This window comes from Pistacia vera, unplaced genomic scaffold (genome assembly GCF_008641045.1).
Source record: "Pistacia vera cultivar Batoury unplaced genomic scaffold, PisVer_v2 Contig427, whole genome shotgun sequence".
Classification (NCBI taxonomy): domain Eukaryota; kingdom Viridiplantae; phylum Streptophyta; class Magnoliopsida; order Sapindales; family Anacardiaceae; genus Pistacia; species Pistacia vera.
In genome coordinates this window covers 266,430-291,905 of record NW_022196254.1, presented here as the reverse complement: position 1 = coordinate 291,905, position 25,476 = coordinate 266,430, and the positions used below count along the sequence as shown (strand labels likewise).

The window sequence follows — 25,476 nt, the reverse complement described above, 5'->3', positions numbered from 1 at the left end:
GCTGCTATTCGAAAACTTGGTTCATTCTAGCCCATCTGCATCGATCAACAAAACTCCTCCATCTTCCAAACGAAGTAGAACGAGTAAAATAGAGTACAACTAGGACAGGAAGGTTTAAATGGTCATAATTGCNCAAGGAATATCGGAAGAAGAGAGTAATAATTTGACTGACACAACTACAGGAAGCCTTAACTACGACACAGAATTATGTGGGGTGATGATACCTCCCAATAATGGAACGTTTGTCTTTGATGATGAGCCTTTCATTACCTACTTGGATTCCTTTGTTCTGTTTGAGTGCATGGGTAGTGAGGACACATACTCACAATCGCAGATGGGAATGGGTATGCAATCAATCATGCCTTAGTACATGTGATGTGAACCTTTCATTATGGACCCTCCCCTTCCTTTCAGTGGTAGGGGCCGCTGAGTTTTCCAAGGTTTGCAGTAGCATGTGTTGCTTTTTTCCTTCACCGACACAGTTGAGGTTGCATTATGATATATTGTTAATAACGTTTATTACATACTTGTGTAAACAAGTGCTTATCCCACACCCATTACACTTGTCAATCAATCTTTCTCCCTCTCTTTCTTTTTCTCTCTTAGATATGTATTGTATTGTATGTAACGTGATGAATTATACTTCTATATTTCAATGAAAATTGGGTCCAACACTCTTACACATCCATATCATTATGAAAAGTGGTAAGAGAATGCATGTACTACCCTCGTTAGAAAGTAATAAAGAAGGAAAAGACAACCCGTCACGACAATTACCAGCTCATTGTAGTCCATCTGCGGAAACGACAACCCACTTTCCAGAGGAATGCGGGAACCTTAGAAATTCAATGGAAAGTCTTGGCTGCTAATGCTATTCGAAAACTTGGTTCATTCTAGCCCATCTGCGTCGATAAACAAAACTCCTCCATCCTCCAAACAAAGTAGAGCGTGTAAAATAGAGTACAACTAGGATAGGAAGGTTTAAATGGTCATAATTGCAAAGTAAACATATTATTTGGTCTTCGGTAAACAAATGATAACATGAAAAATAAGATGGATTGGTCAAAAGGTTTACTCCTTTCCTTGAATTTCTGAGTTCAAACATCACATTCACATATCAAAATAACATTATAACTTATTTAATCTTTTAAGTTTGTAGGATGTTCAATGAATTTAGGAGATTAATTGAAAAAATAACATTATAGCTTATTTGATCTTTTAAGTTTGTAAAATGTTCAATAGATTTAGGAGATTAATTGAAAAACGCACAAACTGACCCAAAGACACCTGGTTACCAAAACAAAAAAAAAGCAGATATCTAAACCTAAGAGATTGTTTGTCCTCTTGTTGGGGATATCCAAGTATGCTTCAAACACCTGCTATATATACAGTCGGACAAGAGAACAAGCTTAACCCAAAAACTTAAGAAGAATCATCAAACAATGGAATCCATCAACCTACGATGACAATTCTTTCAACTGAGTACCCGTAGACTTACTTCATAAATGAAAAGATTTTGAGGTATTACAGAAGCTCATTACAGAAAGCAGCAAATGTCTCCATAGAAAATTGAGAATATGAAAGCTGATAAATCCTTTCCAGGACAGGGTTCATATTTACAATACGTCATCATCTTGCTGAGAATATAACAAACCATTGTCAACTGGCAGTGAAGGTGGAGTTCCAGGAGGGATGCAAGCAGCACCATTCTCACCAGCACAAATACACAATGCCTCAGCATCTCTTAGAATTGCATCAAGATCAATCCGACCACTCAGCTCGTTAATGAATTTCAAGAGTGTGTCAAAATCCATTTGCTCCCCCATTATTTTGTTCCGGTACCGTTTCAAGATTGCAACACATACATATAAATGCAGGTGCTCAGACAAATAATGTGTCCATAGTACCTCCCATAAACGCATTGTTTTCTCGTATTCAAATTCTCTGAGAAACATAATCAAATCATATCAGGTTGACCTAGGTCATCTTATCTATCACACACGTATCTACATTATCTAAGAAATATATTGAAAATTAAACCAAAAAAAAATTGAAAATCTGAAAGGATCATGATAAGCTAATTAAAGACAGGTCCTGCAAACTAGAACAAGGTAAAAAGCTACGGGAAGTGGTCAGACACGCATAAATGCATGCACATACAACCCAATGTGAAATTTCAGACAATTCATCCTATTTCNGTTTCAAGATTGCAACACATACATATAAATGCAGGTGCTCAGACAAATAATGTGTCCATAGTACCTCCCATAAACGCATTGTTTTCTCGTATTCAAATTCTCTGAGAAACATAATCAAATCATATCAGGTTGACCTAGGTCATCTTATCTATCACACACGTATCTACATTATCTAAGAAATATATTGAAAATTAAACCAAAAAAAAATTGAAAATCTGAAAGGATCATGATAAGCTAATTAAAGACAGGTCCTGCAAACTAGAACAAGGTAAAAAGCTACGGGAAGTGGTCAGACACGCATAAATGCATGCACATACAACCCAATGTGAAATTTCAGACAATTCATCCTATTTCTTTTCCCTTCCTTTATCCAACACAGTAATTCTAATAAATGATCAGAACCAAGGAAACTTAATTACATTAATCTAGGACCTTTGCACCAGAATTATCCTGTACTACATGGAACATACACAGATACACTATAAATTTGTTGAAAAGAAAAATGTTACTTAAGAGCACTGCAAAATCAAAGGACAAAAGCACTCAAAAAGAAAACCAGTTAGTTCAGGTATCTGACCTTTTAAATTGTATTAGAACCCAGCGAAAACAAAAGAAATAATTCAGGCACTCATTCTGCTTGAAATAATTATGCAATGGGCTGTCTAGCAACTCCACCAGCTGCAACAACAAAAGTGAATAAAAACTGGGAGCTTAATATGCCAATTCACAAATTGAACAGGCCATTAACAAATAATAAATAAACCACCAACAGTTAATGATTAAATACCATTTACACATTAGTGATACTACAACTTGATTTTTTTAACATGAAAGTTATTGTCAAAAAATAAGAAGTAAACTAACATGAAATTTGCAGAAAGTAACATCATCATGATCTCAGCAAGATATCAAGGCCAGAAGAGTAGTATTCACCCTATGTAGAAGCATGAAGGTACATCTTTTGTGAAGCTTGAAGAACTTCATTTACCATCTTAAACAATTTTCTATGTTTAGAGCCTTTGTCTTTAACAGATTTTCATTGTAAGCAATTGAGTCTTACAAAAACCAAGAATGATTTCACCATTTAACTTCTGAAAAAATTCCAGCTAAACGAGCAGGTGACATGCAATTATACATAGATTCAATTTTTAAAATCTGATTAATTCCTTAACCGAGAGGCTACAATTAATAAAAGGCAGACATTGAAGAGGCTGAAGATTTGGCTGCAAATGGCACTGTCAAAATAGAAACCTATGACATTTTAAAACACACACACACACACACACAAAAAAAATATCATGTTGAAATTGGAAAAGGAAATTAAACTAAAATAATGAAAGAGATTAAGTGCACATTTCTATTACTAAAGCATGATATTCAAGTCATCTGAGAGATGAAGAAAAAACCTTAGACAATGCAAAAAGTTGAGTGTGCATTCCATTTTGGTCACGATTAAAATTGGGTCCAAGACGTTCCATCAGTGCCACAAACAACCAAAATGATTCTGACTCATCTTCCATTACAAACAAAATGGGGGAAAGAAGATCACTCATACCCTGTAAGACAAATAAACAACAATTATAACATGCAATCATGAATAGAACAGTATCCAAACCACAAAACAAGCAGGACAAAAGACCTATCATAACAAGCAATACGATAACTAATAGTTCACACAGCCAAACCAAACATAAACACAAAGCCATAAGACAACTTTAACGTAACCGTTTATGAAATTAATAATCATAGCACCATGCCTTTGTATCATCACATCACAGAGAGACTAGGTACATTGGAAGGTAGCGCTGAATATTTAATCCGAAAATTCAGCCCTCTTTCACATATCTATACATGGATTTCAATGCAACATGTGAACATAAGGATGCTTCACATGACCTGTTTTCTTACAATAAAATATTTTTCAAATGGCAAGCAAAAAGTTTCCTACATGTCTTCAAAATGTGTACATGCCACCATCAGAATCAATTACTTGTTTATAAGCATATATTGCTTCATTTTTCTAAAATACTTCTAAATCAATCTTCTTTAAATAATGTTAGCTTAATGACTCTGCATAATTATAAATTCAGAATTTCCATTGAACTGGCAGCAAAGACAAGAAAAACCACTACATGAAATAAGTAATTACCTGACAGTAACCAAGATCAAAGTTGTAGAAGGAGTACGTCAACAGAATATCACGTAGAATATTCACATTTGGATTATCATCCCCATCATAGAAAGGGAGTGACCTATCTGTCCTTACCTAGAAACAAATGAAAACACAATCAATAGCATGTAAAAATTCCTTTACAAAGTCATTATACCAAGGTTTCGAAAAAGTTGCGCTAGTTTCACACATACCACATCTTTATCAATAAGTCCTTTTCTCTCCCTGAATTTTGTAAATCTTTTTGCCTGTTCAGTTGAGATGCTCTGCAGAAGAAAATTTATACATGCATATGTTAAGCCTTGAAGAAAAGATATCCTAGAAACCATGATGATAAAAGCACAGAGCCATTGGGCAGATGTCTCTAGTCAAGTGAAAAAGGAATTCAATCTGCAAACGGAGAGCAATCGAGACCATGCTCGGTTTTTTAACAGAATAAGGCCCCAGTCAAATTTATTAAACTAAATTTGATCATGGTCAACTAACATTAACATTCTAGTCAGGAAAAGAACTAACTGCAAGACAATTGACTAATTTTATAAATATTAAAAACAAAAAAGTTCAACTTACTGGGTTTATGAATACACACAGGCATGCACAAAAGAAAAAGTTAGTGGCCTGAACAAGATCATTTAATAACTAAAACTAAAAGGTTAGGCAACATGAATCAAATTACTTTTTTAGAGAAAAGCCATACTGTTGGAGAGACTGCAAGGTCTTTTTACCATATTTTGTAGGTATTTAACCCTAGTGTTAGGATATGTGTTATGGAATGCATGCAGCGAAATTCTTGTGCTTGCAGACACTACTATGCAAATATGCAATGGGGTTCAAGCTTGACAATATGCAATTAAATTCTAAATCAAGTATAGAAGATAACTTAAATAATTAATACAAGTATATGAGATGAAATCTTTTTATTGACTCTTTTTGAGCTACCAAGCTTCACTCTAAACCGCTCAAGTTTGAGCACATAAGTTATTAAGCCTTGCGTAAAGTTCAAGCTACTATTTCTTTGCTGACAAATCATGGTAAACCTCCAAGCTTCTTATCACGAAGTTTGAAGAATATGATAAACTCAGCTCATTTGTAACCTATACAAAAGCCTCATAAGTTGAGCCTCAAAACAATTTTTTTACCTTAAAAGCAATGCATCACTTTCTCTCTCTCCAACAATGCATTTATGATAATTAGATACAAGGTAAAAACATGGCTAACTATATAGATAAGCTCCAAAGTTACACACATAATCAGCAATGATAGAGTAATTGATGAATGAAATTATGTTAAACAACTATATGAGAACAAAGCGAGACAATCTGAAGTTGATGCTGATGCAAGGGGGAGATCTAGAAACACAACAGCAGACAAAAACATGCCAGCATTAGGAAGTACTGAAGGATGGAGAAATCCACAACAAAATAACAAAAATATTTACAGCAAACCTGCCACTGGTGTTTTATGGTCTCATACTCTGACTTTTTAATGGACCTAAAATACTCCCTCTCAGCATATGTTGAATCATATGCATGGTATCCCAGTAAAAATGCCCAGAGCTACATGTAAAACCAAGAGCTTTCATGAACAAGAAGCATGTCTAACCAAATAAATAATACTTCTACAGTTTTCCTTGCATACTGCAAATACAAACCTCTCTGCGTAATTTGTGCTCAATTCCTCCATAGAAAATTCTCTTTCTTAAAGCTTTTGAATCCATAACTCGACCTTCGTTGTCCAAAAAGGTTGCCCACTGCACATATTCATCGTAGCAGCAATCATGTGTATATAAATATCCAAAAATACAAGTCCTTGAAAGAAGGCATATAAGACAAAGCCACTGCAAAAATTTATTTGTTGGGAAGCTGCCGTGCTTTAAGGGGAAATATACATTATGTTATCAGTTCTATTTTATCTGGGTGAAACCGTCAAATAACTCCAGCTCTGTTGTGCAAACTTCCGTTTTCACGTATAGTGAACTTTTCATGTCCAAATACAATTTTGATCAAATAATTTTAGTTTTCTCATTATATTATACTAATGGATTTCTGAATCTTAAACCCAATGATAAGAAATTGAGCCAAGTAAATTGAGAAAATTTTACACCAGATCTAATTTGATCTTGTCCCATATAGACCATAATTTAGACATCCATAAAACAAAACAAATAAAAAGAAGTTTGGAACTGTTTCAGGAAACAAGTTCAATTAAAACAAAAAAGCACTGGGAGTCAAAATCCTTCTGAAAGATAAAAGAGTATATGACCAAGAAAGACTTAAAATTTAATAGGTCTACCATCTAGAATTAAAAACTGGATGAAAGACTTATTTGAAAAAAAAAGATAGCCCTTACCTCTTCAGGCCCCAAGGGTGGCTGTCGGGGTTTTCCCCACACTAGTGTTTGTTTATCCAACTGCAGAAAACAATAAATGTGTATTAATTTAATGTTGACTGTTATGAAAAATAAATAAAGACACAAATGTCAAATAAATGAACCGGCCTGTGTGATGTATAGTCTGGAGTTGGTATAGTTTCAAGGATTCCAGAAAAGATGACAAAGCACAGCTTCAATTGGCCATATGAAGCATTATGAAAAATAAATAAAGACACAAATGTCAAATAAATGAACCGTAGTTTCAAGGATTCGAGAAAAGATGACAAAGCACAGCTTCAATTGGCCATATGAAGCATTCAAAACATCTTAGGTAATGACCTTCCAGAAAAAATCAATTGAAAGTTTGACCTTTACTGTAACTGATACACACACTTAGGAGTCAAAAAACGTAATATCATGGCAAAGATGCAATTATGTCAATCCAAAACACTGAAAAAAAGAATTCAGGAAGTAACAGTCATCAAAGATCATTAACACTTTGTTATTCCAACTAAATATGTGAAGGACTATAACAATGGTATGTTACATGCTCTAGTATATTAATCGAAAGTTTGACATTTATTTGACTGATGCACACGTTTAGGAGTCAAAAAACATAATATCATGGCAAAGATGCAATAATGTCAATCCAAAACGCTAAAAGCAAAGAATTCAGGAGGTAACAGTCAACCAAGATCATTAACACTTCATTATTCCAACTATATGTGTGAAGGATCTAGACCGATGGTATGTTACACTTGCTCTAGTACATAATACAGCATTCATATGTTATAGAACACAGCAATCTTTGGTCAATACCTTTGTGATTACGCAAACATGTTGTATAGATTGTATAAGAACAATTTACACTCATAGATCCACGCAAACTACTAACCAAAATACTATTGGGTCATCTCCCACTGCATATGTAGTATAAACTGGTCATACTTCAGAAAGAGTGCAAGAAACAAACTCATAAACTACAATGAAACATAAAGCTCCTGTCTATACTTCCTTACAATTGATTAGCTCAAAAGTTTGCACATTGGTGGCAACTTCTTCATCATGATTGTGTTTCCTAGGTGGAATTTTCTGTTTAAAAGGATAGAGGTCTGCATCAGATGGCCTCGGGAAAAAAAAAAATTAATCTTTTTATTTTCCAACTATAGCAGCATAACTAGCCTGATTTTAAGCCAAGAGGATAATGCTCTGAACCAAACTTCAACGTATTAAATAATTTTTAAGCCTAAAGTAATATGGCACAAGTGGAGGACACAAGGTTAAAGACCCACAGAAGTTTCTAGAAATTATCTGGTATCCAAAAAGACTATCTTTAGCTCTGCTTCCTGTTTTGGATTCATATTTGTTCAACAGCTGACCGGATGCTTCTTATGTTGATTGCATGTAGAAAGATAAAAACAATTCTAGTATGTCCAAAAATGCCTGATGCATAACATGCATGCTAATTTATTAAACAGTTAACATAAAACATGCTTGGTTCAGAACAGTAATGTAATTCCCACTGCACTAGTAAAGCTGTTTGCCCAAAGACCAAATCCACCTAACCACTAAATAGACCACCAACATCCAATCAACATAAACAACTGAAAATCATTGCAGTGACCTGTCTGTTGATAACAATGATGGATATAATAACCTATTATGGTCAATAATCAACGGTATGACGCAACTAAATTAAAATTTACAAACAATAATATTGAATTACAACCCAGTGATTAATAGTACATCACACTTTCAAACCCTACACAAGTATGTATTATTGTTTACTAGTAGCATACATCAAGACAGTTAATCTTATTGAAAGAGTCACAACTTAAACTGAGATTCTAATAGCTTACAAAATCACCAAAAAAGTAAATCATTACCTCGAGAGGATCTGAGGCTACTGGAATTTCGCCACAAACATTCTCTGCATCACTATCTTTCAATGTGTCATAGGATGCTTCGTGATGGTGATTTTCGACAGACTGGTTGTCAAATTTCCTCTCAAAAGGACCAAAACCATTACTATGATTTTCACGAAATAGTTGAGTTGTTTCCCGGGCAAATTTGGTCACCAGAGAGAATTTTTCCAATACCTGAATTGAGATGTCTCGAGCAGGATCATGACCCTTTTGCCTCTGTCTCCCATTGTACCGAGAAATACTGGAACTCACCGGGCCAACTGCCCCATAGGTCCTATCTTGGTTTTCATTTAAAAGAGAGTCGCCAACTGAAACAGGTGTTGATGGCCCACTTGCTACAGTAACCACCCCAGGCAGCTCCAAAGAAGATAAAGTTTTCTGTTGCAAGTGATTAAAACATTCAAAGTTAATCGTACCAAGCAAAACAGGAAACAACATCAATCAAATAAATTATGTACGTTCTGAATATCTAGATCAATCTTCACCAAATAAATCATGTCACTTGAATATCAACACTAAGGGAATATGCCCAGAAACAGGTAATTTAAATTTTTAGTTTCTGATTTTTTTTTTTTTTCAAAGTCTACATAAGATATATCGTGGAAGTAAGTGACCCAGTAGGTGCAAGTTTTACACCAAACTTGATCCAGGAAAATATTCGATAAAAGCTAGATTTTCGCTATTGAAGTCACACCCTTGGTTCCCCTCCAAGTAACAAATTTTCAACTCCAAATGCAGGAAATGCTGCTACAGAGAAATATATTTGACCAATAAATGGAAGAAGCGTTATTGATCCTCAACCAAAGTAAACCAGTGTGATACATACCTGCAGAGGACTTTGAAAATCATTGACAAGAAATACATTTGCATCTTCTGCTGACCTGAAATATTATGTGAAACAAGAAAGTTGCAAGAATGGCATCATGGGCCTAAGATAAATAAGGTTACAAAAGTTAAAACCCTCGGTACTGCTAAGAGAAGTTGAGAAATAAACAATTACCGACCTCACAAGAACAACATGTTGCTTTGCAGTAGTAAGGAACTCTCTAACTCCGCCATTGTAAAAGTAAAGTGGAGGATAAGCAAGGCCTGCAACAAGATTTCCCGTTTAGATCATGTAAATAAATACATAACAAGGAATATTGCACATCACAATTTTGAAAAAAAATAATTAACTCCAAATATAAGCGCACAAGCAGCAATTAATAAACACCATAAAAAATTCAAATGTCTCATAAAAAAATTTCTGGTTAATCCAAATTGACTACCTGATGATAAAACAACAATTATGTATTGCCACCCAATAGCTGGAGTGTGTCTGCGAATGGACCGCACATCCGTAAAAGGCACCGCCCTTATGGTATACAAATTCCTATCTACATAAGGAACAAAAAAAAGACACATGACAATAATTCAGCATTTCTAAACAGTTACACCTCCAGTATTCCATATAACCATAGCAAGTCCAAAGCTAAAAACCTCTCTCAGATAACTTCGCGTTTGAGTTTTGTCCTTTGTACGGAATCCAGGTCTATTATCACAGCCAACAAAACAGAGTTATAGAAATACTGTATAGAAAATGATAATAGATACAGAAAAAAAAATACAGCTAATAGATATCGGAATTTTCTAAAAAGAAAATGATAATAGATACAAAAAGAATGGATAATTAAAATTAATGTTTACCATAAAGAGAGAGGAGCCTTGTTTAATTAGCTTCAATCTTCCGCTAATTCTTTCAGATGCAAACTGAGTGGGGTGAATTGTAACATTATCTTTCAAATAAACCACTTCGGCACCGTCGGTTTCGCTGGACGAGCTAGTCTTGCTGCTGTCGCTCCTCATTATGCTTGATGATCCCTAATTTAAAAAAAAAAAAAAAAAAAAAAAAAAAAAAAACCCTAAATTAGTTTGACGGAATCTCCATTAACATCGTAAGTGAATTCAATCCGATTGAAATAAGCAAAAATACGAGAAATCATCATTGAATGCATGTAAACGTAAATGTAAATTGCTTACTTGCTGCATAGAAGCGGCATAATCAGCATCGTCGGATAAATCGTGAAGCTCCGTTTCTTGCATGAGTAGGGATTGGCGGAGATATGAAATTACAATAATGATTTGTGAGAGGCAGTTGAGATATAAAATAGCGATTCGATTTACTTCTAGACGAAGAAAAGAAATGTCATACTGAGGGGTATAAGAGAGAGTAGGGACTAGACTCTAGAGAGGGAAGGCGTGGGAGTCCAGCGATACGGTCACTTTCGGGGATATGTTAGTTTTTCTTTCTTTTATAATTGCCATTCAGTTATTACTTATCCTCATTAATAATAATTTAATTAAAAAATTATGGTAAGAATAATATATATGTAAATTGCGTGACTATGTAAACGTAGAGGACTAAAGTGTTGAATTTATTCTTTCTTTATAATAATATACCATCTAAATTTTGACCTCTTACCTTTAATAAAAAATAAAAATCCGCTTATATTTAGTTTTTTATAAAACATTTAGGTAAAATTTTATATCCCAGATTTAATGTTTCACGATATCTTTACCTAATGTGTTATAAGTTGTGTATTCAATTCAATTAACTTAATGATTAAGATAAAAAGAAACAACTGGAAGTTTCTGCCCCAATAGTCCAATATAAATCAAATTTTAAATGTTGAATTAAGAGAAGTTTACCAATTAACAAAAAAAAAAAAAAAATTGTTAGAATCAAAGATTAAGAATAAAACTCATACAACTCAAGTACTGATTGAAGTGACAGACCTCTCTTACTATCACGTTAGTTCTCCCAAAAAACAAAAACAAAAAAAATCAAAATTTCAATTGTTAGTACTTGAATTAGTACAATTTAGTTAGTGCACATAACATTACTTAAAGATTAACAATAACATAACGGTAAAATACAAATTAAAGGGTACTAACGCAAGTAACCAATGAATATTATTATTGATATTTGAAACAAAATAAGAAATTAGAAAAAAAAATAAAAAAAAATGAAAAATAGAAGGCCAATGCTAGGTGTTGTGTGTGATTTTACCATCAAACTCGGTGAGTGGCGAGGTATTAAATCAACCCAGGATCAGTCCGACTCTACCTATTGTCCGACCCAGTATAAGCTCGTTGACATATAGCTTGACCCAGCACAAGCTAGTCGTGAACAATCCAAATGATCATTCAACCGATTCCCAGATAACTTTAGATAGCAGATATTACGGGAATGATCAGATTAACAACAATCTATACACCTGATCGCGAGAATATGAGAGTTGCATTTCAAATCAATTGTAATCCCTTTTATTTTCGCTCTTTTCTTTGTACAAACATTATATATAAACCCCTTCAAATGATGAAAATGAGGTTATAATTTTTCCATATAACTCTTATTGTAAGCTTCACAGCAAATACAAAAACAATGGACTTAGGCTTAAGAGTTTACCTCGCCGAACTACTTTAAAAATCTAATTGTCATTTATTTTATTGTAAGTTCTCACAACAAATACAAGAACAGTGGACGTAGGCTTAAGAGTTTACCTCGCCAAACCACTTTAAAAATCTCATTGTCATTTACTTTATTGTATTATTATTCATCCATCGCTGATTATTCGTGATCATGCCCACATCTATTCCGATTCCACTAAAGTCAATCGAATCTCTCTGGTTGATGCGAATTTTTGTATCAGCACTAGGCCCTGTCTGGAATGGCCAATTGTTCTATTATTATATATATTTTTTTTTTATTCATTATTTGTTTGACATTTTTATGTTGATTTTGGTTTTTGTTAATTACGCAGATAAATGATAAATGATAAATGATGTAAGTCTCACTTATTGGCCCAATTATAAAACAACCAAAATAGTTTCAACCACTAAAAGAGTAAAAAGATTTAATATGGGTTCTTGAGTTTAGTTATTTTAAACCCCTAATAGGGGTAGTTATTGAGAAAATTTATCCGACTGTTTATTTCAGGTTCCAGAGATAATTGAGGTAAAAAGAAAATTTAGGTCCTAAAAATTAGTTGAGGTATTAAAAAAATAAAAAAAAATAAAAATTGTAGTTTCTAAGAACAAATTAAGTACAAAGTGTGCGTTAAAACGTGAAATTGTTGTTCGTTTACCGTTTAGTTAAAGTTCAAATTCAAAAAAGACGGGAAAGGCAGAGGCTGGCTTGGACTGAGAAGCATGGGCCCGCAACTCTTTTAATTTTGATTAAAAAGATATTTATTCTCCCTCTTCTTTTACACTTTTTATTTTCTTTACAAAAACAAAACCTTTTATTTTAAATGAAAATGTTAACACAAAATTGTAAATAAAAATAAACAATGATAAATTTTAGACATTTCATTTCTTGTTTTATGTTTTCAAACAAACATATTGAATCAGTTTTCATTTTTTGCCTTTTTTTTGTGACCCGCGGTGTTTGGTTTAATTTGCATACAACTCGACTGATCCTCCGAGTCTTAAAGTTAACGATAGAATATACCTTCGAGTGGTCATCCCTATTAGCAACCGATGTGAATTGAACTTAGAACCTCTTGAATAATATACCAAAAAGTTCTTGTTCAACCATCCAGCCACCCAAGATTCCTAAAATTAACGATTGAGTAAACCTTTCAATAGTCATCCCTATTTGCATTTTCAAATACTATTTTCAGACAAATATGTTGAATTGCGTTTTCATTTTTACATTTCCCGAACATTTTCAATATTCTTAAAAAAAAAAAAAAATTCATAAAGAAATCCTTAAATAATTCATTTAACTACTACAGTAGCTTAGAATATACTTTTAGTTTGTGTAATGCCTAATGTAACAAATCCCATATCAAAAGTGTATTGGAGAGGTCCTATGCTTATAAATGGGGGAATCCCTCCACCTAGACTTGGGGAAGGACCGGTCCCAATAAGGCCTAGGTCGGGGCTTGATTGGGATCGTCCCATTTCGGACCAGTCGCTCATGGTCCTAGGCCCATGAGAAATTTCAGGACCTGGACCGGTCCCTAGGACTGGTCCTAGGCCCATAGGATCAGTCCTATGGGCCTGGAAAATTATTTTTCACCCCCCAATTTTTTTATATTTTGGGGCAAAAAAAAATTATGTTGGGGGGTTTATGGAATTTTTAGGGGCCTGGAAAATTTATTTCCACCCCGAGAGATTAGTAAATTTTTAATTAATTTTAAAAATTAATTAATTAATGGTTAATTATAATTTATAATCATTTATGAATATGAGGATTTAAATTTAAACTTTAAAGAGATAATTTAATTAATTAATTAATTTTAACATAAATGTAATATTCACGCAATCATACATTCACACTTCACAAATAAACAATTAAATAAATTTATTTTTATTAAATTAGTCATCGTCAACAATATTTACATTGTTCAAATCTGTGTTCCTGAAGAGTTCGAGTAGTTCGGGATCTTCAGGGTGTTCCTGTAGTCTTCTCTCTGCATGAGTCTAATCTCGTAAACATGTTATCACTTCAATCATCTCATTGGTTAAAAAGCATATCCTATCTTCAACAATCCAACCACTCATTGAGAATGCTGACTCGAATGCAATTGTAGAAACCGGTACAGATAAAATATCACGTGCCATTTTGGCTACAATGGGGAATCGACTTTGATGTTCTTTCCACCATTGAAGCACATCCATCTCATGTTTCTCCTTCTTCGTCATGTAGGACATGTCCATTTGTAGGTAACGATTCAGCTAATTTGGTCCATGTATGTACGCACTGGAGTTGCTACTTCCGCCGCCATGTTCCATATATGTCCACATGCTTGATTCTTGATAGTTGTCTTCATCAGGGTTCTGTTGATCGTCTCTGTTGGACATTCTAGTGCCATTGTACATGCTTTGATATAAAGGAAAAAAGCTTCCCAATTTTGCTTAAAGTTAATCAAATAATACGTATAATCATGTCATAAATGCTAGCCTGTCTTAGTAACTATACAATTAACTACATGTAATTTAAATCTAAGATCTACACAAGGCCTAATCCATATAAGAATGGAATATCTAGCCAATATTTCTCGTATTTTTTTTCCATCTCTGAAACATTTTCCATTAAAACGTCATTGTATCTATATTTAGCAAAAGTTTTTGAAATTTAAAGTAAAATATATAACTCTAAATTAGTAGTAGGATAATAAAGACCACTTAATGTATTGGTGGATTCATAAAAAACTTTAAGAAATGAATAAAAAAGTTCACAAACCGTCCAATCATCATAGCTGACAACTTCCTGCGGATTCTTTCAGTTGACAAAATCTGTAATTTGTGTTGCGTTTGGCAAAACTTTTTCCAATATCAAGTAGGTGGAGTTCCAACGGATAGACATATCCATACATAATTTCAAAAGTCGAACCGGTGGATCCTCTTGCTTACAATATTTGACGTACTCCTGCCATATTTTGTTGCTACCGTCGACGATGAATTTGATAGCCGCACGCACCCTTTCAATCTTCGAATTTATAGCTTCTAAACCTGCTTTAATAATCAAATTGATGATGTGGCAAACACATATGTGGTGAAAAAATTTGTCTTTACCAAGCGGATCCAATCTCTTTTCAAATAAAGAGATAGTCGCGGTGTTAGCAACTGCATTATCTAACGTTAGCGCTACAACTCTATCAGTTAATACATATTCTTACAAAACTTCAAGTATTGTAAAATAAATAGTGTCAGCATTATGTGTAGTATATAATGGTCTAAAACCTATCAATTTTTGTTGTAAACCCCAACCATGATCTAAGTAATGTATTGTGACAATTAAAAAATCTGTTTTTGATCTACAAGGCCATATATCTGAAGTAAGTGCAATAGATATATTCCTAAAATTTTGAAATTCATTTTTAATTTGAATATTTATTTGGTTATAAAGTTTTAGTATGTCTCTTCTACTTGTACTTTTACTAACAGGGGTATATGCTGGACAACATGCAGTTTTAATCAAGTGAATAAAAAAAAAGATTTTCACATAAAGAAAGGGAAGAGTTCGTAACAACTATGTATTTTGTTATTTCCTCTCGTGCTTGGAGTGCATTGTATTACCATGTTGACAAAGTTGGGGATTGTGGATTAAAATTAAGTTGAGTTTGAATTTGTCTACATAGTCCTGTTGAAGATGAATTGGTTAGCTGCATTATTTGGGGGTGATTCTTCTCCAAATGTTGTCGCATCGTCAAAGTCTCCTTCTCAGCGCTGATAACGGTTCCACAGAAATTACATACTTCGCACGATTCTTCCCCTTCCCCATTTGCCTTTACCTGTTTTGATTTGGTAAAGTGTCGCCATATATCAGACACAACCCTCTTTGACGGTCGAGGGGGTTGGGTCGTGGAGTCTCAACTCGCTTGTGTTTGGCTGCACCTCGTCCCGGCTGAATGTGGTTGTTGTTGTTGAATTGCAGTAGCTGCTTCTAGAAAGAGTGAAAATGGATCAAACCCTTCCATTTCTTTGGTTGATGGAACATATAACTCATTTGACACTTCCATTATGAATTTATGATAAAATAATAAATAAGTAAAATGAAAAAAAATTAAATAATAATATGAATAATAGAAAAAATTGAATAATATAAAATATAAATAAATTATATGAATAAATATAAATTGAATTGAAGAAAATATGAATAAGAATTGGATTGGAGTAGAGAGATTTAGAGAATGAGAGATTGAGAGTTGGCGTGAAAAAAATTGGAAGTGTGAGGGATTATTTATAGTGTAGGATTGGGGGAAAATGAAAAAAAAAAAAAACTTGTGCTGTTTGTTTGTATTTTTTTTATAAAATATCAATTTAACCCTTAATATTTTTGTCAATTTGAAAATTATCATGAGGTTTTTAGATATTTTACAAAGGACTGTTTTAAAATTTTTTAAATAGGTTTGGGCCCAGGCCCGGGCCTTGGAGGAAGGCCCGATCAAGGGACCAGTCCCTCCTCCCATAGGCCTAGTCTGGTTTGGGACTAGGCCCTCCTAAGACCAGGCCTTATAAGGATCGGTCCTAGGACCAGTCCTTTGGGTCGGGTTTTTGGGACTAGTCCCAAATGCCTAGGTCTACCTCTACCTAATAGGTTAGCCTCTTCAATGTAAAACTCTCAGCCCGTGATAAGTGGTATCAGAGTAGACTCGGTCCATTTTTCAATGTCCTACCAAGGACCGATCCATCTTTCGATGTCCTACCAAGCACCCATGTAGGGCCGTTCACGTGTGATTGTGGGTCCACATGAGAGTGAGGTGAATGGGTAGGCAAGGGGGGCCCACCTATAACGAGGCGTCACAAAATTGGGTGGGGGAGAGTGTAACCAATCCCACATCGAAAGCGTATTAGAGAGATCCTAGGCTTATAAATGGGGGAGTCCCTTCACCTAATAGGTTAGCCTCTTGGGTGTGAAACTCCCAACCTGTGACACTTGTGCACATGTGATATCAGAGCCACCATGGTTTGAGTTTCGTCAGAGTTGGAGTGGACAAATAAACGTTAGTATAAGTTTAAGTTTTCTTTGATATTAAATTGACTAAAAATTACTACTTGCATAATCATGGAACATATTAGTTATACTTAGGTTATCCCATGTATAATATGTTTATATTTAACCCTAAGGGGTCGGCCTAGTGATCAAAAAGGTCCGCTCTATTTTTTGAGTTGTTGGGTTTAAACTTTAGGGCTATTTATTACAATAATATTGTGGCTTACTTGATCATTTAAGTTTGTAAGATGTTCAATAGACCTCGATAATTAGTTGAGGTGCGCGCAAGCTGGCCTAGACACCTCGCTTACCAAAAAAAAAAAAATGTTTAGACTTCCATAATCTTGGATCATATAATCATTGAACATTTTAATTGAGTATTACTATACATACAAGCTTTGTATACAATGTTGAGTATATCCAATAATGTGGATCTATTCATTATGCAACATATAATTTATTATTAATTAAAGAATTACATTTTTATTTTCACATATCTATTCATTTTGTATTACATCATTTTATATACATGGTATTATTTGCTTAGTTAGTAGTTAAGGGTGCGTTTGGTTTAGTATTTTGGATAGGATTTTAGGGATAGTATTGTGTTATTGGATAGGGGAGTATTACAAGGTAAATTTTAAAAATTTATGAAAAAGCCCTTAGGTTTACTAATTTAATTAAAGACCCTAACATATAAAATGACAAAAACACCCCCATCACCTGCAGTGCCAGATTCCGGCCACCACCGCCGGAATCTGGCCGAAAAATTTCGTTACGGCACAGATCGGTCGGATCTATGCCGTAACACGTCGTTATGGCCTTTTCCGGCCAGATCCATGTCGGAAAAGGCTAGATCTACGGTCTGTTATGGTCTTCGACGGCCGGAAAAGGCCAAACGACGGCTATCTTTCGCCGTCAGCGACGGCCAAAGATGTGGCCGTCGTTTTCGGTCAACGACGGCCATTTCTTTGGCCGTCGCTGACGGCCAGATCTGGCCTTTTCCGGCCAGATCCGTGGTAGATCTGGAAGGAAAAGGCCACATCGGTGAAATTCCGGCCATTTTTGGTTGGAAGTTAGGCCGTTGTACAGATTTCGGCTATCACGGACGGTGGTCGCCGGAATCTGACAAGTTGGGTTGATAGGGGTGTTTTTGTTAATTTTTAAACTTTTTCAGGGGGTATTTAGTGAAATTAATAACTTTATGGGGGTCTAAAAGTAATAAAAAATAGGGTAATATTTCTGGAATAATGTGCCAAACATTATTTGGAGAATAGGATCCAGAATATGGATAAAAATACTAAGCCAAACATGCAGTAAATTATCCACTGTCTTCAAATCCCGTAGATAATGAATTATTCAACAATATGTATATTGGATTTATACACGCAAAATTAAGGCCGTGTTTGTTTCATTTTTCCCAATCCTATCCTATCTAATCATACCCAAAATACATATTTGTTTTTATATTTTCAAAATCTAATCTTATTCTGTTCAATTCAAAATATTTAGATTTTTTTTACCCCTTAGGTTTGTTAATTTAACTAAACGCTTCCAATAATAAATTTTTATAAATTGATAAAATACACCCACCCACCCACATATTCCTGGCAACCGGCCACCATCGTCGAAAGGTAGCCATAATCTATCGGAATAGCGCACGATCGGCTGGATGTGGCGGTCGTGCGCCAATCTGGCATTTTCCGGCCAGATTAGATCGATGCACGATCGGCCAAATCTAATCAGTCGTGCGCCATTCTAGCTACTTCCAACCACCCTTCGGCAGTGGTGGCCAGTTGTCAGCATTTAATGGGTAGGTGGATGTGTTTTTGTTAATTTTCAATGTTTTATTGTAAAGAGTGTTTAGTTAAATTAACAAATGTAGGAGATTAAAAAATAATCTAAATATTTTTAGAAAATGTTTTAAAAAATTTACCAAACACATTTTCAAATTCAAATCATGTTCTCGTAATAATAATTCAACTCAACTTTTTTAAAAATACTACTCAAAATACTCTACCAACCACAACTTAAGTTTGTTTTAGTATTTTGGATAGTATTTTTGAAAACGTAAGAGTTGAGTGGTAATAATGAGGTAGGATTTGAAAATTAACAAAAAAACCCCCCTAGGTTTGTTAATTTACTAAACATCCCTGTAATAAAAACATTAAAAATTATAAAAACACCCCCACCCACCTATTAAATACCGACAACTGACCACCACTGTCAAAGGGCGGCCAAAGTTGACATATCGGTGCACTGCAGATTAGATCTATGGCTAGATTTGGCCATTGACGGCCATATATGGTTGCGTTTGGTCGTCAACGACGGCCATATCTTGATTATTGTTGACGACTAGCTACGGCTAACAATCAGATCTTTGGTCATAGATTTGATATTTTCTGACCAGATCCACAGTGGATTTAACCAGAAAATACTATATCGGCGCATTACCGGCCAGATCCAGCCTGTAGTGTGCCAATATACCAAATTTCGGTCACCTTCCGGCAATGGTGGCTAGAATCTGACAAATGTGGGGAGATGAGGGTATTTTTGTTAATTTTTAAATTTTTAGGGGGTTGTTTAGTTAAATTAATAAACTTAAGAAGTATAAAAATAATTGAATAAAATATAATAGTATTTTCAGGGAACAAATGTGTATCTTAGAAATAATAGGAATAAGATATGACAAAAATAGGGAAACAAATGCACCCTACCTCCCTAAGATTCTAACTTATTATTTCAAATAAAAGTTGATTTAACAAGTAATATTATTCATGATAGGAATCATCTGAAAATAGTATTTTGAACTTTAATAACAAACCTTATCCTAGTCGTAGATTCTTAATCCAGCTAAACCTCGTGAATCTCAACTCTCAAGTTCTCAACCACACAACAACATGCGACTCCCAGCCAATGATATGATATGCAAGGAGTTCTTTATTAAATTAGGCATTAGTGGTTAACCATCTCATCCTCAACCTTTTCATTAAAACCCATTTCAACTTGAATTTGTGGTTGTGGTAGAGATTTTAATTTAATGTTTTATTTTAAATTTAGCCCAAACTAATTTCGATTTTTTAAAAACAAAAACCACCGGCCATCAGAGGAGTCAGGGCCGAACACGTGGGAGTGAACATCCATTCAAGTCAACACTCACCAGAGTCGTGCTCAATTATGTCTCTACAATAACCCACATTTAAATTAGTCTGTACTCGCGCAAAGCGTCTTGAAAGAAATAACAAGCGAGAGCTTCAAAAGAAAACTTCTCTTTGCCGTCTCCGGGGAGGACGGTATTTTAATGTAAAGCAAAAGAATCTTTTGCTAGATTTCAACACCATCGTTCTCCTTCGGCGCAATTGCAACCAATCCGAACTTTCTGGTAGGTTCGTTACATCTTTTTGAACCTTTCTCGTAATAATTGGGATTGATTTCAAGCAGAAATTGTTTGATTTAACGGATTTCGAGCATTCGGTCCCGCTACCGCGTGGCGTTTATTTTCGGTCAATCTTGAGATGGTTATTGAGGTTTTATTTTGATAGATCAATGGGTATACTTTTATGATTGGAAGGGTTTTGATTAGCAAATCGTTGTGTTTCGGTTTTCTCTCTGTCTGTTGATGTATCTTGCTATTATTGAAGAGAAATATCGGCTTGTGAACGTGCCCAAATTATTCCTGGGTGCTATCAGGCCATTGAATCTTTTGTTTGAAGGCAAGGTCTATTCGTTTTGTATCCCGAGAGATAGATGGGATAAGGAGTTTTTTAAGCTACAAAGTGGATAGTAAATCATATTTTGTCGACATCATAGAGTTTTTGTAGCGGAATTGTTGAAGTAGATTGATTTGTGTTACAACTTTTTGAGATGGGCTCTTCACAAGGATCTACATTGTCAACAAATATTTCTGCCGGATTTGTGGATGGTTCATCTACACGCCGAGGGGTTTCTTATGTTGATAGTTTGCCTGTTTATGTTAAGGAGCTCATTGCTGGGGGCGCTGCAGGAGCATTTGCTAAGACGGCTGTTGCACCTCTGGAAAGGACTAAAATTCTCTTGCAGGTGAAACTCATCCCTTTAGAAAATTTAAGCTTTAATTTCATGCAGTAGTTCTGGGGTTTTTATTTGCACTTTATAGGATTGTGTATGCCCATATGACTGGTTTAGATTGTGTTAGGTTGCATTTCCCTTTGCTGAATTTAGTTTTACATGGTTTGTGTAAGTGTAGTTTCACCTTCTACAGTTTTGTATCAATGGAGGGATCATCTATTAGAGACTTTTGACAGCAGGCAGTTGTTAGTTATGTAAGCCGCTTGGAAATGTGTATTTAATTGGGTATACGGGAGACACGTCTGTTAAAATAGTCCTATATAGTTTATTAAGATGACATTATTTTGGGAAGTCGCTATCAAGTCTTTGTGGAGGGGACATTGCTTATTTGATTGTGGTTTAGCTGTTTGCCAATTCTGTTGTTGCTTACTTTGTTTCTTCATAAGTTATATTTTATAAATTTTGATAGATTTATGATTCCCAAATAGTTCTTAACTATATTTCTTTCAACACAATTGCTTACTGCAGACAAGAACGGAAGGGTTCCAATCTCTTGGGGTGTGTCAATCCTTAAAGAGGTTACTGAAGCAGGAGGGTATTCGTGGATTTTATAAGTAAGATTTATATTTATACATATATGAAGAAAATTTTTATATGTGTGTCTTCCCACAAGAAGGTTGTTGTAAAATATGCTTTATATTTTCTTTCAGAGGAAATGGAGCTAGTGTTCTTCGGATTGTTCCTTATGCAGCCTTGCATTTTATGACGTATGAGCAATATCGTGTTTGGATTGTGAATAACTATTCAGCATTGGGATCAGGGCCTGTTATAGATCTTTTAGCTGGTTCACTGGCTGGAGGAACGGCAGTTTTATGCACATATCCTTTAGATTTGGCTCGTACAAAACTTGCTTATCAGGTGAGTGGTTTGCTTAAGTATTATTGGGGCGTTTACTCTTATTGGAGTGAGTGAGGATCTTGTAGAACATTTTTCAACTGGTAGTTATTTATTTATTTATTATGTTTTACTTTTTGGAATTATGAATCATGATTAATGCTTCAAAAGGCTTTCCTTTTAAGTTGATGAACAGTATTTTCATGAATTTTGAATGATGCTATGTATCATCTTTTGCAAGTTTTTGGTAGAAGCACCTCGCAAAGAAGGGCATCTGATTTTATCATCTTTTCCTGCCTCTTGTTTACATTTCAAGACGATGGGAGCAAATAAAACTTGTTTGAGAGTTGCTTTCCCTTTCTTTGTCTTTTGAAAACAAAAATAATATTTCAAAAATGGTTGGAACTAAAACCTAATTGTAAGCTAATCTGTCCTGAAACAAAAAAATCAAGGACAAAGTATTTTTACCATGACTCCAATTGTGCATCCAATCATTAAACCCAGGCATTTGTTGTACTCTGGTATTCACTTATCCATTTGTTACTGGCTATAATTAGATTTGGTCGAACTTTTAAGCTCACCTAAGCTAAGCCTGAACCAGAAGTTTGCAACAGGGCCCTGGCTGTTCTAACCTATATTGAATCAATCATATTTAACTTGGACACTATGAAGAATTTGTTTTGTACTTTTCTGATTCCCAATAGATTAAAAAAGAAAAAAAAAAGAGGCATCTAGTTTAAAATTATTTGAATTCTAATGCAATTGCGTGCTGAACATCTGATAAGTTGAAAGAAAAACGATGTACAAAGCAGCTTATAATTTTTTCAGTGAAGAAAACAATTGAGGTCCAAGAACTGAAAACTGGCAAATCAGCTGAACACAATCTTTATGGTTTTTGTGTAAAGCAGCATTTCTGATTACTTTCTGTGTCTTGTTGGTCCTGTGATAATCTAGTCTTTTGAAAGAAATGGTGAACATGATTAATATAGTTTTGTTGAAACTGTTTCTTTTATTGATCATATCTTGTGGTTTGTTATTTGATCTGTTTTTTTATCTGAATATGTAGGTTGTAGATACTAGAGGAAGTTTCAGGGGTGGTATAAGAAGTGTATGTGCTCAACCTGCATATGGTGGCATAAAAGATGTACTCACAAGTGTCTACAAGGACGGGGGAATGCGTTCTCTCTATCGAGGCATAGGTGTGTATGGCTTGTTTTTGTTATGCCTTTTACTTCACGGTGATGCATGGTCAATTATGGTGACATATGGTATTAAATGCTTGGATTTTGCATCCAATGGACTTGGTATCTTCTAATTTGAATGTTTGTTGAAGGCTCACTGTTCTTCAAAACATCTGGTTTTCCTTTGTGGATGCTCTTGTTGACTGGGTAACTGAAACTTTCCATGTTTAATCTTTGTGTTTTCTCTTCCTATGTTATACCAGCTAAATTTCCATGGGGGTCTATTTCATGACTTTCATTCATAATTTAAAATATTTTTTCATTTTAATTTTGTTGCTTCATAGAACATACATTCTACATTTGATATTTTTTAAATTCTATTCAGGTCGTAACAATAAAAGTGTTCTTTGTCTGAGCAGGTCCAACCCTAACTGGAATTCTCCCTTATGCTGGTTTGAAGTTCTATGTATATGAGGAACTTAAGAGACATGTTCCTGAAGAGCATCAGAAGTCAATTATGATGCGTCTTTCTTGTGGAGCCCTAGCAGGGCTATTTGGGCAGACCCTCACATACCCGTTAGATGTTGTTAGGAGACAGATGCAGGTATCATATAATTGTTAATAGAGTTAGGTTTTAATTCTTTTCCTTTTGTAGACATAATATATTTTTGTGGGATGTAAATGATTTGATTCCTTTCAGTGAGAAAATTGAGGTTCCTGCCTGAAGACCATGTTACATGTACTCAAGTAAGAAGTTTGGGGGCGGGGGTGCATCTCCTTTTAGTTTTAAATTATTTTTTTACAATGTTGTTTTACAGGTAGAAAATCTGAGACCTTCCATTAAGGGTGATGCCAAATACAGGAACACATGGGAAGGGCTTACCAGCATTGCACGAAATCAAGGGTGGAAACAGTTGTTTGCAGGCCTGAGCATTAATTATATCAAGGTAGTCAGTGGAGATTATTTTGGTTTCTTCTTCATCATGTGATTACTGTTAGGTTTGCTAATGTTTGTTCACTAATAGAGTTTCATGGTTTTTGTGTTAAGATTGTTCCTTCTGTGGCAATTGGTTTCACTGCATATGACATGATGAAAGTATGGCTTCACATACCACCTCGGCAGAAATCGCAATCAGTCTCCAACTCATAATCTTGACGATAGCTATCAGACTTTGTACAAGCACTTTACCTGATTGAAAGTAGCTCAGATTTATACTAATTAAAGATGCCTTTGTATATAGGCACAAATGCATTGCATGTTGAGAAAAGAATTCTGTGATTTTTCATTTTCATGTTTTTGTTTCTATTTTAGATGGAAGATTGTGGTTCACACTGAAAAATAAAAAATGTGCGTGAAAGAAATGAATCAAGATTGCGGTCTTGCCAGTTATGCCACCATCTAGAATTTTATGCTTAGTCGACTTGATGGGCAATTACTAGAGATCATTGGGTCAATTCTAATGGCCATGCCAGAGCTCCAGCGATATGCATGAATTGTGTTTTAACTATCACCAGAGCGAGTGATACTAACTGGTCATGCTATAGCATTAGCTGGGTTGCTGGGATAGGTAGGATAACCCTGAAAACATACATTATTAAGAACCTGAATTCGTCGCTTTTCAATGACTGATTGCAAGAGATAAGGTTTAAGCTCACAACATTTCTTTGTGCCGACTAGTTAGGACCACAGAGGAGACCCGAGCCGAGACCCTGCTGCCGTGGACAGACGGGTGAAATTAATTATTTTTCATCTACCTCTCTCCGTCTCCATAAATTTAACAACTTCAACTACTTTCGTAAGGCTAGTGGACAAGTTGCAAAAACACACTATTAAGACTGTGAGCCTATGCCAATCAGAGAAAACTTTTCATACAAATGGGTCTTTATAAATACAATTATTATTTATTGTTAACCGACTTATAGCAGGATAGCGACTGCTTGTGGCCTTGTGGGGACAAGTGTAGTTGGTCCTGCTCTTATTGCGACCACACACCAACTTAACAAAAGGTCTTTGTTGACTCGTACGTTTCATTATCTTATTGCATGAAAATGAACCGTATCCGTATTCAATAAACAGCATCAAGACAAATTATTTAGTGGGTTTGCACTTAATATTATACATTATACATTGTTATACGATACAAGAAACTACCTAATACTTTCAAATTCATACATATTTGTCATAAAGATAGATTAATTAACCAAT

The 25,476-nt window shown here is 34.8% G+C and overlaps 2 protein-coding genes across 3 annotated transcripts; one reads left to right on the top strand and one right to left on the bottom strand.

The window, feature by feature from the left end:
- Positions 1-1,435: 1,435 nt before the first annotated feature.
- Positions 1,436-10,925, bottom strand: LOC116143216 (TBC1 domain family member 15). 2 transcript variants are annotated; one of them, XM_031428657.1, is made up of 16 exons: positions 10,683-10,925; positions 10,350-10,523; positions 10,143-10,194; positions 9,932-10,039; positions 9,668-9,752; positions 9,490-9,544; positions 8,625-9,041; positions 6,718-6,777; positions 6,020-6,118; positions 5,814-5,924; positions 4,563-4,634; positions 4,348-4,464; positions 3,605-3,754; positions 2,776-2,876; positions 2,217-2,299; positions 1,436-1,861 (listed from the first exon to the last, which is right to left on the bottom strand). In XM_031428657.1, the coding sequence occupies exons 1-16, from the start codon at positions 10,743-10,745 to the stop codon at positions 1,617-1,619; spliced, it is 1,992 nt and encodes a 663-aa protein (XP_031284517.1). In that variant the 5' UTR covers positions 10,746-10,925; the 3' UTR covers positions 1,436-1,616. The 2 variants fall into 2 exon arrangements, with proteins under 2 accessions (XP_031284517.1, XP_031284518.1); XM_031428658.1 differs by lacking the exon at positions 2,217-2,299 and having other exon boundaries at positions 1,436-1,944.
- Positions 10,926-20,353: 9,428 nt separating this feature from the next.
- On the top strand, positions 20,354-24,451 carry LOC116143169 (mitochondrial carrier protein CoAc1). The gene is made up of 7 exons (XM_031428594.1): positions 20,354-21,207; positions 21,724-21,809; positions 21,906-22,113; positions 23,156-23,288; positions 23,690-23,874; positions 24,089-24,217; positions 24,319-24,451. Exons 1-7 carry the CDS (start codon positions 21,013-21,015, stop codon positions 24,418-24,420), a joined length of 1,038 nt encoding a protein of 345 aa, XP_031284454.1. The 5' UTR covers positions 20,354-21,012; the 3' UTR covers positions 24,421-24,451.
- Positions 24,452-25,476: the final 1,025 nt, after the last annotated feature.

Excerpts from the sequence above, each read along its gene's own strand:
- LOC116143169 (XM_031428594.1), top strand. The coding sequence starts at position 21,013 with ATGGGCTCTTCACAAGGATCTACATTGTCAACAAATATTTCTGCCGGA. Across the intron at positions 22,114-23,155 it reads GTACAAAACTTGCTTATCAG|GTTGTAGATACTAGAGGAAG; the intron begins GTGAGTGGTTTG and ends CTGAATATGTAG. Across the intron at positions 23,875-24,088 it reads TTGTTAGGAGACAGATGCAG|GTAGAAAATCTGAGACCTTC; the intron begins GTATCATATAAT and ends GTTGTTTTACAG.
- LOC116143216 (XM_031428657.1), bottom strand. The coding sequence starts at position 10,745 with ATGCAAGAAACGGAGCTTCACGATTTATCCGACGATGCTGATTATGCC. Across the intron at positions 6,778-8,624 it reads TAGCCTCAGATCCTCTCGAG|TTGGATAAACAAACACTAGT; the intron begins GTAATGATTTAC and ends TGTTTTCTGCAG. Across the intron at positions 2,300-2,775 it reads GTTCTAATACAATTTAAAAG|AGAATTTGAATACGAGAAAA; the intron begins GTCAGATACCTG and ends TATGTTTCTCAG.